Raw genomic sequence first — 17,957 nt, forward strand, 5'->3', positions numbered from 1 at the left:
GGCCACAGGTGATCCTTTAAAGTTGGAGTTACAGGTGGTTGTGATCTGCCTGATGTGGGTGGTGGGAATTATACTTGGGGTGTCTGGAAGAGCAGGATGCCCTTAACTGTTGAGCCATCTCTCCAGACCCTCACTGTGTTACTCCTCTGTAGTGTTATCTCTTTTTTTTACATGGTTTCCCTGTGTTGCCTTGGTTGGCCTTTCCTCTTGCTTCAACCTCACATGTGCAGGTGTGTGTCACCATTCCTGGCCAACTGTTGTCTGCAGTTGACTTTTATCTTTTCTTAGAAGTGTATCTCCTTAGTCAGTTTTCCCAATTTCTGCCTTCCTCTGTGGGAGGGTATTTGTTATGCTAACTAAAAGCATTTGGTCTGTCCCAGCACTTCTGCTTCAAGCTGCCTGTATTCAGCATGCTACCTTTCTCTTGTGGTGGTCTAGTGTTTGTTATAAGATCTCCTATCAGGGATGGTGGCTCCCCTGCCCAGGAATTTGTACTGGGCAAGGGCTAAAGCCCTCTCCGTGGTCCTCACCCTTTACTTACCATGTTCTGCTCTGATGCTTATCCTGTCTTCCCATCTCTTTGGCTTGATTTTCTCTCATCTATGCCCAACTTAAATGAATAGTTATAATGAACACCCCCAGTCCTTACCCACAGGTTCACTTATGGTTGTTATTTGGCCTCCTTTGCTTTAGTTCTCTTTTTATAGTCGTTTGGAACATGTTTTTGATACATCATTTGAAAGTACTGTGCAAAAATTATGACACTTCACTTAAAATGCTTTAGCATGCATATTTCCCAGATAAAGACAGTTTTTCTACAAAACTACAGTATACATTAGATACATGGACCTTTCCCAATCTGTCATAGTTTTCAAAAGGTAGTCAAATTACTTCAAGTGTAGCCAGTGGGAGGTGTCTGGTGGTAGTTATTTCTGGAGTGCAGTGAGTATTCACTTCCTTATATATTGGGTAGCAATTAAGCTGAAGATTCAATGGGCAGTATAGCAAGGTAGAAGCCTAAGACTATGAAATCTCTCTTAGACTTTGAAATTCCCCATCTCAAAATGATGATAATGGCAGCATCTTACTCAGATATAATCATATCTAAGAAAATTATGTTTGTCTCTAAAATGTTTTCTCCTGCTTTTTAGCTATAAATCAAAATTTGGTTATGAAAACATCATTTCCAGAATTGATCTCTAATTTTCATTTTTGTAGTTTTTTGTTCATTTTGCTTTTCGAAACAGGGTCTCACTATGTAGGCCTGGCTGTCCTGGAATACACTATGTAGACCAGGCTGGCCTCGAAATCACAGAGATCTTCCTGCTTCTGTCTCCCTATTATTGGTGTTAAAGGCATGCACCACTATGCCCAGAGATTTCCATAGTAGAATGGGAGTCACACAAACATGTACCAATAGTCCAGGGGAGAGCATAGTCTAGGGGCAGCTATGGGAAGAGTTCTTCTTTAGGGGAGGGGAATGTGCACTGTTTAGTGGGTATCAAAGGAAGGGCAGATAATAGTTTCACCCTGGATAAGTAGTTCATGTTGAACAAAACTGTTTAGGAGATCAGGGTATTGCAGAGGATGGGGAGAGGAATTCCTGTAAAAGTAGCGACTGTGCTGAGTGGTCTAGTTGGGTGTGGAAGTTGAAGCAGGAACCAGAAAGACTGATAACCAGTGAGGCTGGCAGGTGGCAGCTGCTGGCTGGTGTGAGTGTAGTTTGCAATCGGAATTTGTTTCTTGTGAGAGGATTGTGCTGGGGTCAACCAAGGGCCAAAGTAGGGAAGACAAGTGATCTACCACTGAGTTACAACCTCAGCTCTTGAATTCTGTTTTGTTTGTTTTCATGTGTACACGTGTGATGAGCCTGTGCATGCATGTTGGGATGTGTGTGTGTGTGCCAGTGCAAGGGTGTGTATTTGGAGGTCCAAGGTTGGTAATGAGAATGTTTCTTGGTTGCTCTTCCACCTTATTCACTGAGCCAGGGTCTCTCAATCAAACCCAGAGCTGGCTGATTTGGCTCAGCTCACCCACCAGCTTGCTTTGGGATCCTGTCTTCAAGGCTGGAATTATAGGTGAGCTACCATGTCCACTGAGCATTTACATGGGCTCTGAGAATCTGAACTCTGACCATTTTTTTTTTTTTTTTTGCTTTTCGAGACAGGGTTTCTTTGTGTAGCTTTGCGCCATTCCTGGATCTTGCTCTGTAGCCCAGGTTGACCTCGAACTCACAGAGATCCACCTGCCTCTGCCTCCTGAGTGCTGGGATTAAAGGCATGCGCCACCACCGTCCAGCAACTCTGACCTTCTTGATTGCATAATAATATTTTTTTTGAGACAAGGTCTTAATATATAGGCCAGACTGGCCTTGAACTCAACTGTGTTGTCCAAGCTGGCCCTAGGTTAAAGTGATCCTCCTGCCTCAGCCTCCTGAGTGCAGGGATACAAGCATATGCTACCATGTGTAATTGCCACTTGATGATTCTGAGGAAGAATATTTGCCCTCATTTACATTGTAAAGAGTCCCTTCTGATGACATCATTGAAGCTAGATTACACCTGAAGAGATGAGTCTGAAAGGGATCTGTTAGGAGGATACGAGTGCAGCTAGGGAGATCGGGAGCAAAGGCAGTGTTGTATGGTGGCTGTACACCTCTAGAATACAAATTACATGAATGTCAGGTGCCCTAGGAACTTCCGGAGAGGTGTGTAATGAGTCTTTTTATGTCCTGCCAGCCAACTCCCAAGTAATGACACAGAGACCTATATTAATTATGAAAGCTCAGTCTTTACTTTGGGCTTGTCTCAACTAGCTCTGAAAACTTAACTTAACCCATTTATATTAATCTATGTTCTGCCATGTGGTGTTACCTCTCTTCCATCTTGTATTTCCTATTTCCTTCAAGTCTGGCTGTCAACTCTGCCTTTCTTCTTCCCAGAATCCTCTCTGTCCCCTGAAGTCCTGTCTTAACTTCTTCCTGCCTAGCTATTGGCTATTCAGGTCTTTATTAAACCAATCAGGAGGTGCCTTGTCAAAGACACATCTTCACAGTGTAAAGAAATATTCCGCAACAGATCTGTTTCCACCGTCCATTGCTGGGGGGACAAACACACACCTTTGTGTCTAGCATTTACATGAGTATATTACTAGAGGGGAACTAGAGGACATTCCACTTTCTATATTGGGCATAGACAGTCTGTATTTAGTTACCACTTTTTCAGGCTAGGCACACTTTCATTTAATAATAAGCAATGAGATCAGTATCAGGACTCCACGAACAGAGACCACTCTACCAAAGATAGTGATAAGTGGCATTTAACTAGTTCACACTTTGCTTTTGAGCCTTCTGAAAAGGTGAGATCACCTACCAATTTGAGAATTTCAGAACCCTGAAGCACAATCCAAGCTTATATGTATAAATGGATGCCTGTCCACCAAGTTTTCGAGTACCAGTTTTCTCAGAGGGGCTAACATTTGCCAGTGTCTAACAGTATTTGCATTATCTATTTGTACAAAGTATGAGGAAGAGTTTGTGACAATCAGATTAATTGAAATTGTGTAGTCTGCAAGACAGTGGATACAATCAACCTGGAAGCTTAAATGACTATATTTATTGAGAAATCTGATTGAAGATATGAAATTCCCCAGAATCCCCTCAATTCATGTGGCCTAGGTCTTTACTTTTTATACATTTTTACTTTTATACATTTACTGTAATTTTAATGATAAACTATGTGACTTGATATGTCCACCTCCTTTCTGGATCAAGATATTCTAAGACACTGTAAGCTTCTAACATGCTTATAGATCAAAATAGAGCTTGTCTGGACAGATATGGGTACCACCCATGGACTAGAAGTTAAAGGTCTGGGCTGAAAACCAGGAACCTGCTGAATTTCCTTTAGGAGACACAGCAGTTGAGCCTGTTGTATGTTCTTTTTAAATCTCAGTGTGATCATTTAGAGGACCACTTGCTCTCAGTGTAGTGACAATATGCATTTTTCAGATGCAACATATTGGATTTCAAGTGAGTTCTTTGGATTCTATGATGGTATAAGCTTTTTTTTGTGGTTTATTTTCACCCTTTTTTCTATTTGTGGGTAGTGTAGTTAGAGTTTTTCTGCCTGGCCCACAGTCAGGACAAATCTCTCTCACCCGCCAGGCCCATAGACAATCAGAACCAACCAAGTAAACACACAGAAACTTATATTGCTTACAAACTTATGGCTGTGGCAGGCTTCTTGTTATCTACTTCTTCTATCTTAAATTAACCCATTTCTGTTAGACTATAAGTTGCCACGTGGCTTGTGGCTTACCAGTACCTTTACACATTGCTTCTCATGGCAGCGGCTGGCCAGTGTACCCTCCCAGCCTTCCTGTTTCCAGCCTTCTCCTCTTCCTTGTCCTGCCTACCCTATCCTTCCTGCCTGGCTACTGGCCAATCAGCACTTTATTTATTTTAATCAACACATTTGACATACAGAACATCCCATAGCAGAGTAGTTTACACATTTATAGCTAGTCTTGTTCATTTTGAACCCATTCCTTCCTTCTCCCACTTCTTGCCTCAGAGTCTCCTTCCTTCCCTAATCCAGAGAGAATTTGAGTCCATGTAGAACCTATGAGAATAAATTAACACTTTAATGTTCAGTAAAAGGCTATCCTTCTCCCCTTCTAGAGTAATGATCTTAAAGAGTTAATATGCTGAGTTCATCTGAGTAAATAGTATGGACACAAGCACTGATGGGTTGGAATGTTTGTTTCTGCTAATAAGTAAAATTTATATACACATTGCTTTTCTCTCTCTCTTTTTTTTTTTTAAAAAAATACTATTTAGAACTATTTTGGTGGGAAGCTCTCTGCTCAAGGGAAAATGCCTTGGATTGAATATAATAATGAAAAAGTGTCTGGCACAGAATTTATAATTGACTTTCTGGAAGAGAAACTTGGAGTGAACTTGAACAAAAACCTTGGCCCTCACGAAAGAGCTGTCTCAAGAGCTGTGACCAAGATGGTGGAAGAGCACTTTTACTGGTGAGTCCCTGTGCGCCCCGTGCTCCCCTCGCTAGCCCAAATCCTCTTGGCTTTCTGACATTCATCTTTAAAAATTTTTTGTTAAGTTTTACTCACCTTTCTCAAAGATTTTTTTTTTTTAAATCAGAAATAACTTTGACTTAGGGTCAAAATTCTGTTTGTTGTCTCCAAGCATCTAGACCAGGACTCCACAGGTTTTCTCTAGAGGCCATCTTTCCCAGCCTCAAGCACTCAACTCTGCCAATAAGCCTAGATGTTTACAAGTAGACTGCATTCCAGTAAAACTATCATGTACACAGAAACTTGGATTTCATTTATAATAACACGATCTTCCTTTTATGTTTTCCCAACCACATACACATGCAAAATCTTCACAGCCTGCATGCTGAAATTTGTTGGATTTTATGTGAGGGAGGATATTTCAATTTGTGGGGCTCATTAGTACAAACTTGTGAATGAAAATACATCAGATGCCAGACAATGGTGGTGCATGCCTTTAATACTAGCACTCAAGAGGCAGAGGAAGGTGGATCTCTGAGTTTGAGACCAGCCTGGTCTATAGAATAGCCAGGGCTTCACCAAGAAACTCTGTCTAAAAAGAAGAAAAGAGAAGAAAAGAAAAGAAAGGAAAAGAAAAGTAAAGAAAAGAGAAGAGAAGAGAAGAGAAGAGAAGAGAAGAGAAGAGAAGAAAAGAAAGTGCATTAGACACCAGAGGAAGGCATGGAGGGCTAAGTAGAGATTGAATTGAGTGGAATCAATTACACATTTGTGAGATTATGTCACCTTTCCTTAGGTAGCCTTTTGTCCTGATTGCTGCATTTGTAGTTCATGGTTCCCAGGTTTGGAGCATCACACAAGTTTGAAGCATCACACAAGTTTGAAGCATCTCACAAGTTTGGAGCATCACACAATTAGGTTGACCAGTTGCTCTGTTTTGCTTCAGTGGCCTCACACTGATTCAGCACCATGCGAGTTAATCACATTTGGCTAGTCTTGCTTTGCAAACCTACTTGTCTTGGAGGCTTTTCCCTCTTACATATATTTTCTGGCACTTATACCCTCTTCTCTATCCTCCTAGAGATGGCAGGCAGTCTCCTCCAAATATTTGCAGACTTTACTTTGTCCTAAATACTTAATTAAACATCATTAATCCCACTTTATTAGTATTGCTATTTCTTGGTTAGATGTTGGCCCAGGAGCTTTTACTAACCACTTCCTCCCATCAAGGCTGTTGCCTCATGGGACTGACTGTGGGATTCTTTCTCATTGGCTCACTGTTTCTTCCATTTGCCCTCTTTATAAGTAGGAAACTGGATGTTTCTGTTTCCAAGATTTTAAATGATCCTCTACTTTTCTCGTCCCATGTTTGATTTTTTGACTTCGTTTATCCTGGGGCTGACCAGCATTCCACATCTTCTCCCTACCTCACTATAAAGATGAAAGAGGGCTGACCAAGGAAGTGCCTTGTGGGAGAGTGTAGATATATTATTGAGTGTTTGCAGGAGCCTGGGTCCTTTCCATGTAATGCTGATGGAGATGCCAGGTCTCTGCTTTGTCATAGTTGGCATTAAGATGCATGACTGTCCAGTTTGCTTGGCTTCTGGGAAAGACTTGTGGAAAGGATCCCATCTCATTTGTTTGCCAGGTTTCAGACCCAGCAGTGGAAGAGGGAAATAAAGAGTCTGCCCTGGGCCTGACCCTCAAGTTACCTTTTGGCAGTGTTCTACTATTTTTGTTACTACTTTATTCCCTGGTAGAAGCTCACAGACAACATGTTTCTGCACTTCTCTAACTCACTTCCTATTAGAAAAAATCAGGAGGGCATTTCTGAGATATAACATACATTCATCTCTTGTAGCACAAGGAAAACTAACCTTTGTCCTGTTTCTTTTCCTCGCCCCCTCCCCTCCTGCAGAGACTCCCCATACCCACTAGGGAGCTTTTTATCCCCACTTTCACAAGAATGTCTAAGGCAATGAGTCCCTGGACTGACTCTTCCCTTGGGCTTTTCTCCTGCCCTGCCCGTCCCATCCCAGAGACCAGAATGGAAGCCAGCGGCCCCTGTACAGGAACTGACCTCAATGTATGGTAGTTTTCTATGAGACTCTCCTACATATTAACAAGCACTGAGCTCCTAGGTTATGACTGTCCTTACAGAGGTGGGAGGAGAGAGTCAGTAAACCCTTGGTGCTTGGCTCAGTTATTTGATGACCTGAGTTTTGTTTTGTTGTTTTTATTTTAGGTATATTTTATTTTGGCTTGAAACTTTGGCAATGCTCTGGTGCAATTTTCTATTAGGCAGAGGTGATGGAAAGCTGGCATTATTATGTGACGCGACATAATATTGAAGCTCTGTTTTAGGTCTATTCATATAAGCACAGTCAGCTATAAAGTTGTTTTTCTTGCACTTGAAATCTATATAATTATATTCCACTTACATTATAAAAGCTATTATTGAAGATGAAGAAGGCTGATTTTTTTTTCTTTTTTCTTTTTTCTTTCTTATCTCCTTTGTTTTATACTGAGTGCTTAAGTTAGATCCAATGCTTGGAAACTGGTATAAGAGGTTTTATGAGACAGGGAATCAAATTACCAGAATGAAATTGATTTTTGTAATACCCTTGCTTCTTCAGTGACATATACTGCCCCCTTATGGCCATCAGTGAAGACCTTAAGAGTCTTCTAATTCTATATAATAAGCACAACACTCAACATTTTCAGTGATACAAATCTGCTTCTGGGTTTCCCATAATTTATACATTTTAAGTTTCTTTTCTTTTCTTTTCTTTTTTTTTTTGAACTGGTATTGAAGCCAGGGTCATGTGCACGCTAGACAAGCACTCCAGTACTTAAGGCCATCTCCAGCCTGAGCTTGCGTTTTGATGTAATTTTAGTGTCTGAGAGATGGGGAACTTTCATAAGATGGCTTACAAGGTGTGTGGAAGCCTGAATGTGCTGGCTGGTTACAATGGCACAGATTCATTCCACTTTCCCCTTCCTTATCCAGTTTTAGCTGTAGGAAGAGCTCCCGTTTGGAAGGTTGGTGAAGCTTGATGATAGTTGAAGAAATAAATAATAAATTCTTAACCCTTTAAAATGGAATATAAATAAAAGACAGCAAGGGTATAGCCCCATGGAGAGAGGCTTTGTGTGTGTGTGTGTGTGTGTGTGTGTGTGTGTGTGTGTGTGTGTGTGACATAGGGTCTCACTGTGTTATCTTAGCTAGCTGGGAACTCATAGAGATCCACCCACCCCTGCCTTCTGAGTGTGGAATTAAAAGGTGTGTCACCATGCCTGGCAGTGAAAGGCATTCTTATGTCTTGGAAGGCCATACTCTCAGACTCAATTGTTTGTAGCTTTCTGTATATTAGTGTTCATTTATGCTTTGGGCATGACTAGGGAAGAGTCAGTCCAGGGACTCATTGCCTTAGACATTCTTGTGAAAGTGGGGATATAAAGCTCCCTAGTGGGTATGGGTAGTCTCTGCAGGAGGGGAGGGGGCAAGGAAAAGAAACAGGACAAAGGTTGGTTTTCCTTGTGCTACTAGAGATGAATGTATGTTGTATCATGCTAAACGCCCATTTAGCAGGCATAAGGTATTAGGTTTGATTCAGTACTAAAAATAAAATAAAAACAAAACCCACCAGGGATCAACAGTTTTGCCCCATTCTTTTCTTCCTTCCCTCCACCCTGACGTTTGGTCTCCTTGAGACAGCATCCTGTTACGTAGTCAAGTGAGTTATGTAAATTCATAATCCTCCTGACTCAGCTTCCCAGGTGCTGGGATTACAGGCATGGGTGATGAAGTTCGGCCTTTCGCCTGTTTTCTTGGTTTCTTTTAGAAATATTTGAGCCAGTTTAAAATCTTTAAATCTTTGGCCCCATTTTTATAGTCAAGATTAGACACATTAGTTGTGATAAGGAAACTGAGTACCTTAACTTTCTGAAATAGATTGTCACATGATAAATTACTTTAATTGCTTATGCTAGTCGACTTTCCAAATTGGCCCTTCCTGCTACTCCAGTTAATAATTCATGACTCCTTGTGCACTGGGCTTCTTCCCAGTGAAGATAAAGGTGCCGTGAACTCCTCAAGACACCAGTGGCAGCCACTTGCTTCATCTTCCTCCACGGATCCTCCTCTCTGTTTTACTAAGTACATGCCATCCATTAGAAACATCACATAGCCAACATTACGTCAGTGTCAAGTTGTTTTTCATTTAGTCAACAATTCATACTTAAGCAGAACAAAGTGAAGGACAACTAGTGCACAGACACCATGCTCCTACCCCCAAGTGAGTCTCAGGCTGGAAAGCCTTTGTGGAGAAAATCTTCCTTAAGCCTTTATAATTGTCATTGTTGGGGTCAGTGAGGAGCTGAGGGGAGGCAGGAAGCACCTACCTGTGAGATGAAGATAGGGATTGCAGAGGAAGCGCTAGCATGGTGGAGCCTAAGCACAACTGGAGTGGCAGGTGAAGGAGCTGACTGTAAGGATGATTAGGATGCTCGGGTAGAGGCGGCAGTGTCTGCAAATACCTAGAGCCGAGCAAGAGTGTTTGGGGGTGTCTCAGTCCATCTGGGCTCCTGTAACTGAACAGCGGTCTGGGTAGCTTAGAAGTTTGTATCTCACTAGTCACAGAGGCCAATAAGCCTGAAGCCAAGGTTTTGACAGACTCAGTGTTTAGTGAGGGCCATCTTCTTACTGTATGGTCACATGGTGGAAAGGATATAGAGATTCTTATGGGGTCATTTTTATAAGGGCAGTAGTCTCACTCTTGAGGGCTCTAACCTCATGACAAGTACACTGAAGGTCCTGCTTCCTAATACTACCATACTGGTTTCAATATAAGAAATTTGGGGACATGAATATTCAGTCTGTAGTGGGGAGGGGAGGTTCATGTACTTCAATACAGCTGATATGAAGGATTTATGGGAGGCCATGCTGAGAGACGGAGACTGGGAAGGGCCAGATCATGGTGAGGGTCTAGGGATTTCTGACATTGCAATATGATGTAATCCACAAATATGTTGGCCTGTGAGTGTAGGTTTGGCACACGTGGGTGGGAGCCATGAAGGAAATCTCCTGGGATCCCCCAAGAGTGGCTCCTGGGATTCTTGCAAGGGTGAGGTGAAACAAGCAAAAATGAGTACGATTTTGGAAATGTAGTTTGCATTTCCTAAAGCTCTTCCATGTGGGACTCATGGGTCTCAGAACAGAGGTGTGGGTTAGGTATAGATTTGGGCATCACTTTGAACTGCTAGATATGAATTAGATCACCCCATGACTGCAGATTAAGTAGCTAGGAAAATAGAAGAAAAATAAATAGTCTTTAAAGCATGGGAGAGATGGGAGGGGAAAACAGCCACGTGAGCTAAAGGTGTGTTCCCAGAGAGGTTGATAGTGCCAGGTGCTGTAGAGGTATGAGAGCTAAATTCAGGGAAGGGGTGCTGGAGGGCATACAGCGAGTTGCTGACTGCTGGATTGCATGAGAGTTGTTTGGGTGGAGTGATGGGGTGGAATCTCTCACCATTTCGGGGATCCTGATTGAGAGGTGTATCCTTGGCTGTAACAACATGGAAACACAGTATATGATGCCCCCTGCCTGTCATAGCTGAGGTAAGAGTATATGACCCACACACGATTTTTTCTTTTGGCACTTTTCTGGATCCCTAAAGAGCCTGTGTGTTCCTTATGTGGCACTGGTTGTAATATTGGGGACTGTAGAGAAGCAAAGAAATCAAATGGAGAACAGGGGCTGAGGAGATATTCAGTTACTAAAGTGCTTGCAAGGCCTTGCAGGGGTGAAGACCTGAATTTGATTTACATAACCCATGTTTTAAAAATGATGAGTTTTGGGACTGGAGAGATGGTTTAGTGGTTAAGAGTGCTTGTTGTTCTTCCTGAGGACCTGAGTTCTGTTCCTAGTATCCATGGCAGGTAACTAATGACCACCTGGAACTCCAGCTCAAGGGGATCTGATGCCCTGCTCTGGTCTCTTAGGGCACATGCACACATGGAGTGTACTGTCCTCTGTTGTCCCCCCACGCCAAAAACCAAACCAAAACAAAACAAAGCAAAACAGGTGTGGTGGTGTACACTTGTAATCTCAGTGTTGGGAAGGCAGGGGCAGGCATGGCTCTTAGGCTTATTGGCCAACTAGCCTAGCTACACTTGGTAAGTTCTAGGTCAATAGAGACCCTGCCTGAAAAACAGTTGTGGGCAGAACCTGAGGTAACTCTGGCCTCCACACTCATGTGCGTATATGTGCTCATGTTCCCTCATAAGGCATTCACTTGTGTATAGTGAACATAAGTATGGATGCATGCACGCATGCATGTGCAGAGAGCAGGAAGAGGAAGAGAGGAAGACCAGTTTGCAAGGCTACTTTTAGCTGCAGAGTTCTGAATGAGCGTAGTGTTTCTTTTTCAGTGCCCTCTGCTCAAGCTGCTGCTGCAGGGTGAGACTCCTACATGTTGGTTTCCTGTCATCGCTGCTGAACTGTGTGGCCCAGACAACTGCCTCTCCTGCCACCTGCTGCTCTGTACCCATTGTCATTGCCTCACTTTCTGCGCATGCCCACACACATATTTCCTGTACTAGAGAGGAAGGAGAAGTCATTACAAGGCAGGAAGCTTAACCCCTCTGTAGCCCCCTATCCTTTATAAGACCCACATTCCCTCCATGTTGGGAAATGAGATGTCTTGCCTCAACACACCCCCTTCCAGCCTTACTTTGTTATCTTCTAATTTGCCTTTGAACTATGGTTTTCCTAATTTTGTTTTCATTCTAGAAATTTCCTTAGATAATCTCATTTACCCTTGCAGCTTTAAAATTCACTAATGTGTCCCTGCCCACCAGTTCTCCATGGAGAGTCTAGACTTGTCTCCTGAGTTCTTTCTACTTTCTGAACATCTTCAGTTGGTAGCTCTTTGAGTCCTTCAAATGCAACTGGTTAACCCATCTTTCATTCCCCAAATCCATTCCACCATGTGTGATCCAGCACTGATTAGTGAAATCCACTCAAATGATGAGCCTAGGAGAAAACACCCTCTACTACCTGCCATGGTCTAGTCAGCATATCATCTCTTATCTGTCTCACTCACCCTGTCTTCTAGCCAGCCTTCCTACCAGCATTGTCACAGGTCTGATTGTGTTTCTTGTCTGGTTGAAACTTTCCAGAGCTTAACCTTTTCTTTTGGAGTTAAAGCGACTCAGCCTGGCCTCAGGCCTGCAAGGATCTGCTCCGTAGCGCCCTTCCACCTCAGGTCTTAGAGGCTTCCTCACATGCATCTTGGGGCCCACACATGCTCCTGGACTTCTTGTAGATCAGGAAGGCCAGTGTCTTCAGGCAGGTACCTCTTGAGCTCCTCTCTGTACCTCCTGCAGTTCTGCCTTGTGTGACTGGCTGACCTAACACTTCTTTTCTTCCTTCCTTCCTTCCTTCCTTCCTTCCTTCCTTCCTTCCTTCCTTCCTTTCTTTTTTTCTTTTTTTTTTTTTTTTGGTTTTTTGAGACAGGGTTTCTCTGTATTCTTGGAGCCTGTCCTGGACTAGCTCTGTAGACCAGGCTGGCCTCGAACTCACAGAGATCCACCTGCCTCTGCCTCCTGAGTGCTGGGATTACAGGCGTGTGCCACCACCGCCCAGCGCCACTTCTTTTCTTCTTATGTGAACTTTCCAGCGTAGAGTCACGCGTTCCTCATTTTTGTGCTTTGGGAGTCCCTCTGGTCTCTTATTATCTGTTTATGCCCAGTTTAGGATAATTTTTTTTTCCTAAGACCATTGGCTTTCTAGACATTCAAAGGTTGTGTAACCCTGTTGTTGTGAATTTAGATAATGTACAATTAGAATCCCCCACTAGATCACTGCAGATATATAAAAAAAAGAGCATATTCACATTTACATAGAATTCAGTGGAATAAATGTGAGATCTTTTACATTGAAAGACCCATCACCCGCACTGTCTGTGCACACTTAAATATTGCTGGGAAGCACTTTTTCTTATTTTCAGCAAAATTCATTTCTTTGCTTTGCAATACTTTATTTTGTGAGATTTATGAAACACACACACAGAGCTATCTACAAGAGTTGTAGGTATTCTTTTTGAAAGATAATAGGATAAAGTTAAATATAGTTGTGGTATGGAGAGTGCATTAAAATTAGGACTTTTTAGTAAAAATTCAAGAATGATTAAAAAAACTCTAGGTAAATCTATTTCTTGTATATTTCCATTTTTTAGTGGAGAGGACCCCAATAGAGCATAACTACATAAAAATGCTAAAAATTTTAGGCATTTTTTTGGTGGTGCTAGAGATGGATGCTAGGGCCTGACACAGCTGGCAATCATATATCACTGAGATGCACCCCAAGCTTTCTTCTTAACATATAAAATAACATTTCTTTGTAGGTACAACTTACTATCATCCTTTGTATTTTTATCAATTTTTTTTTTTTTTTACATTTCTAATTTTTAAGAGGCCATTACTACCTATCAGCCCACATCAGGGGTAGAGATGATGATCAACATTTTTTTTTTCCAATATGAAGAAAAACTAAAATATTTTATGTATATACTCTCACAGCTACATTCTTTGCACAGGGAACCATTTACTCTATATTTAATACGCTGGTTCGTTATAAAAAATGCTTTTGAGATTGTACAGGCTTCTAAAACCAAGTTAAGAAAGCATAGGCATTGAAACCAATAGGCTTGGCTGTCTGCATGTGTCCCCGTGGGAACACTGGATGGGTGAGTTTGCCACAAGCGCCAACCAGTGGGAAAAGTGACTGCACAGTTCCTTGGGTGAATACTTAAAATCAATGGAAACAGCCTGAGGGAGAGAGTTGATTCTGGAGAGCAAATAATTTACATATGCAGAGCATATAATTTATGAAATGTAGACATAGGTGTACCTTCTCCTTAATCTTTGTCCAAAAGGCAAAAAAGTGTCTTAAAAAGGACTCCAACCTCTTTCATCATGAAATGAAGATACATGCAGTGTAGAAAACAGATACACATGACTTAGCAGAAAGCACCTGCCTGTGGAGCCATCCTTGCGCTCCCTCGGGAATGTTGCGCTCCCCTCGCTTGCCCCTGCCACTGCTGTGCACCCATAGCACTTGCTGGCCCCGCTGAAAAGCTACAGCTTCTGTGAGACAGCATAAGAGAAAGAGCAGAGGAGTATGAGGGCAGGTGACTGGGGAGTTTCGGTTAAACAGGAACACAGAACACCATTGTTTCCCTCAAAGCTTGTAAGGCTAGACATCGACCAGAGCTGTTGTGATAATACCTGCCACTCAGGTTGAACACTGCAGTTATTTGGTTCCTCCAGAAAGTATTAAATTCAGAACGATGCTTTTGAAAGTGACTGCAGAACTACTACACGTCTCTGATGCACACTGGTAACTTGTTTCCACACAATTCCAGGACGTTAGCTTATTGCCAGTGGGTGGACAATCTCAATGAGACCCGGAAGATGCTGTCTCTTAGTGGTGGTGGTCCCTTCAGTAACCTGCTCAGGTGGGTCGTGTGCCACATAACAAAAGGAATCGTGAAGCGGGAGATGCACGGCCACGGCATTGGCCGCTTCTCGGAGGAGGAGATTTACATGCTGATGGAGAAGGACATGCGGTCTTTAGCAGGGCTTTTGGGTAACGTACCACACCTTCTATATTTTCTGTGCCTACTGTTGCATGACTAGTAGAGTGCTGCTCGTTTACCAGCTTAATTTGGTGGGGGTTTGTGCTCCCACATGTATGGAGGTTGCATTTCCACCATTTAACCGAGCCCTCCAATTTCCAGGAGCGATCTCTGGTATTAGGGGTATTAGGTTGTAGCGTAGTTATTGAGGTCCCATGTGAGAATATGTGGCGCACACTTCAGCATCAGGACCAGGCTGTAAGGGATGCTGCCACTTCCCAATGTGTTGTGAGGATAGGGTAGTTCTGAGCAAAGAAGCTCTTTTATTTATAAATGTGTCAGGCTGGTTGTGAGCACATCTGCAAGTAAAGTTAGAGTTGGTGACAGTCCAGCTTCTGACCATTTCTTTCTTTTTTTTTTTGCATGTGTTTGTGTTGACACTTGTCAGCTTCTTATACTGTTCATTTTGGTGTGTATTCTTAGTTTTCTTCTTCCTCGTGTGTTTTATCCCAGATTTTGCATTTTATTGCACATCATAGGCTGAATTGTGTCTGGGGAGCTTCTTAGAAAGGCGCAGGGCCTTAAATGCCCATGTGCTAGTGAGGATGGCCATATTCCATTCAGCAGCTGGCCACTGATAGCCCCATGTTGCGGTAGTTCTGCACTGGGTGAGCTTGATTCTTGGCTATAACAGTTTACAAAGAGACTGCTCAAAGGAAGGGCCTAGAGTAAACCGAAGTCCTCTAATACAGGGCAATTAAAGGGACTTCTGGTTTTATTTTCAGAGGTTGGTTTTGTTCATGAACCTTCCCTCCTGTGGAGGCCATGATTTCCAGATCTGTCACCACCCTCATCTTAGAGCATTCCTTGCCTCCGTGAAGGTGTGGGGTATGGGATTTGTTTTGTTGAAACCTGTCTGGTGCTTTGGAAATGGAGGCTCAATGGGCATAATCTTTCTTGCAGAATCATCTACATTGACCACTCTGTTGTTCCACATTCCAGATACTTGCTGGACCTGGAGTCCTCCCTGGAACTCCATTTGGTGCTTTGCTCTGGGAATTGTGGTCTGTGAGCTATTGACTTCAGATGACCAGCCCTTAGTTCGGTCCTTCTTTCTTAACAGTGGCTGTGTCTGTGTCTGACTCACTCCTCTTCCCCTCTAGTTTATGCTGTTGGAAGCCTCAGCAAATAAAGAGTTGAGTCTCAAAGTTATTATGGCAAAGATTATGCCAGTAAACGCCTTTAACAATCGATTTCTTAACCAGAGCTTTGGTAAACAACACTTCACTAGAGTGTTTCTTAGGGAGCAGGGTGAAGGCGATAACGAAAAGTGATACTTTCTCTAAGCACTCAATGACTAAACCAATGCTTTGTTCCCAATTTTGGGGCGATAGGGGGCAAATGCATCACTGATGGGTAGACTGGAGGCCCTGTAAGCATGGCACTTTGCCCTCACTCAGCACATTTGCTGCAGTTTCAGACATCAGTAGTTGACTGTGGTCTGAATTAAATAACAAATTTAATATTTGTTAATTTTAAGTTGGGTGCTGTCCCGAATACCATGATGAATTAATTCTCTTCGTCCTGCCCTGTCTAGCCCAGGCTGTATATGAATCCTCTCTGTCTGGCAAGCGCTCAACACACCTACTGCTTGCTGCCACCTGGTAGCCACAGGTCACTGTGGGGAGGTGTTGTAGTGCTTGTGTTGAAGTAACCTCTATTTCATGTAAAGACAATATTTGCACTTAACTTCACTAGAAATACCGTTTTCTAGGAAAAATGTGTTTGGAACAAAAACCTTCTTTCTGACTTTTAAATGTATCAATTATATAAGTTTGAGAAGGTTCAGAAAAGTACAGAGAAGGAAAATAAGTCAAAATAATTTTGTAACCTATTGCTAACCAAAGTTACCATTTGATGTCTAACTTTTTAATACTTTTATATATAATTTTGAACATGTACATACATTATTTTTCTTTTCTTTTCTTCTATCTTTTTTCCATTATTAAGTATTCTGTACCATGTGACTGTATGCCTGATATCATACTCGATGCCAGGAAAACTTACCAGATAAACACTGCTTTGCCTACTGTTTGTCTTACACTTTGGTTCTCTTAGTTCTACAGATACATTCAAAAAGCAAATGGAAAATAAGACAGCATGAGAATAAGGTTTGTACAGCTGCATCTATTATTAACAAAGAGATTCCCAGCTGTAGATATTAGGTCTGCAGTGCAAGTCAGAAAAGACCATGGAATCCAGGACAAAGTCAAATAACACTACCCATTTGATAGATGAGGAAACTGAAGCCTACAGAGATTGAGTAACTTTCTGAAAGCCATACAGTTAGGTAGAAATGAGATAGATAGGGATCAAATCTGGAAGATTAGGCTTTTAAGACGTTGTTTTCCAACTGCTGAGTCCTTGCATGGCTTGGGTTCCAGAACCCTGATTAAGGTGATGAGGGAGTAAAGAAAGGTCAGACACACACAGAAAAGCTGGGATTGGGTGGTGTGAACTCTCTGATGGAGACGCTGCAGCACCCCAAGTTCAGTGTGTTCATTATAGAGTTGAATAAGGAGTCAAGGACTCAGGTTAGATAATTATGGTAGGAGCAGTTTCTGTGGGGAAGCAGCCTCAGGCTGTAAATATGGGGTAAAGGGACAAAACCATGGTAGACATTTTTACACACACTATCAATAGCCACACATGAGCCAGGAAGGAAGGCTTTACCACTCTTATGGGGCTGAGGCACTGGAGTCTTTGCCATGGCCATGCCTCCATTAACAATACACTATCACTTATGACTTCACTGGCTCCCTGCTACCCAACTATGACCCCAAATTTCCTTATAAATTGTGCTTTAAAGTGACTTTTTATTATTTCAGGCTGGCATCTTTAGAAAATTTCCTGAAGTAGGCAGAGCTTGAACTATCAAATTAAGAAGTGGTCTCTAAACTACTATTTAAGAATGTTTTATTTGCTTGCTCCTAGAAGTGGACTATGGAATTATTCCTTGTTGTCTGGGAATGTAGCTCTGTGGCAGAGCACTTGTCCAGTGTAAGACCCTGGGCTCTACCCCCAAGACTGCAAACAAAACAAAACAAAACAAAACAAATATGGATATATCTGTAAATTGAGGTTGTATCCTTTCTTGGGAGGCATGCTTTTAAGAGCCTACTCATATAAGAGCCAAATGATAAATGTGATTTATAAATGGAAGTGAGAAAAGCTGATTTCCAGAAAGTATCAATTGCTTAATAAAAAATTTATTGTGCATT

The 17,957-nt window shown here is 42.2% G+C and overlaps 1 protein-coding gene across 1 annotated transcript in view; it reads left to right on the forward strand.

Annotated features, from left to right (window-relative positions):
- Faxc (failed axon connections homolog, metaxin like GST domain containing) overlaps positions 1-17,957 on the forward strand; it is a 63,978-nt gene that overhangs the window by 8,965 nt on the left and 37,056 nt on the right. The window contains exons 3-4 of the mRNA XM_036178846.1: positions 4,841-5,037; positions 14,464-14,687. Coding sequence (XP_036034739.1) covers positions 4,841-5,037; positions 14,464-14,687 — 421 coding nt within the window. The remainder of the gene's footprint in view (positions 1-4,840; positions 5,038-14,463; positions 14,688-17,957) is intronic.

Source organism: Onychomys torridus, chromosome 2 (genome assembly GCF_903995425.1).
Source record: "Onychomys torridus chromosome 2, mOncTor1.1, whole genome shotgun sequence".
Taxonomy (NCBI): domain Eukaryota; kingdom Metazoa; phylum Chordata; class Mammalia; order Rodentia; family Cricetidae; genus Onychomys; species Onychomys torridus.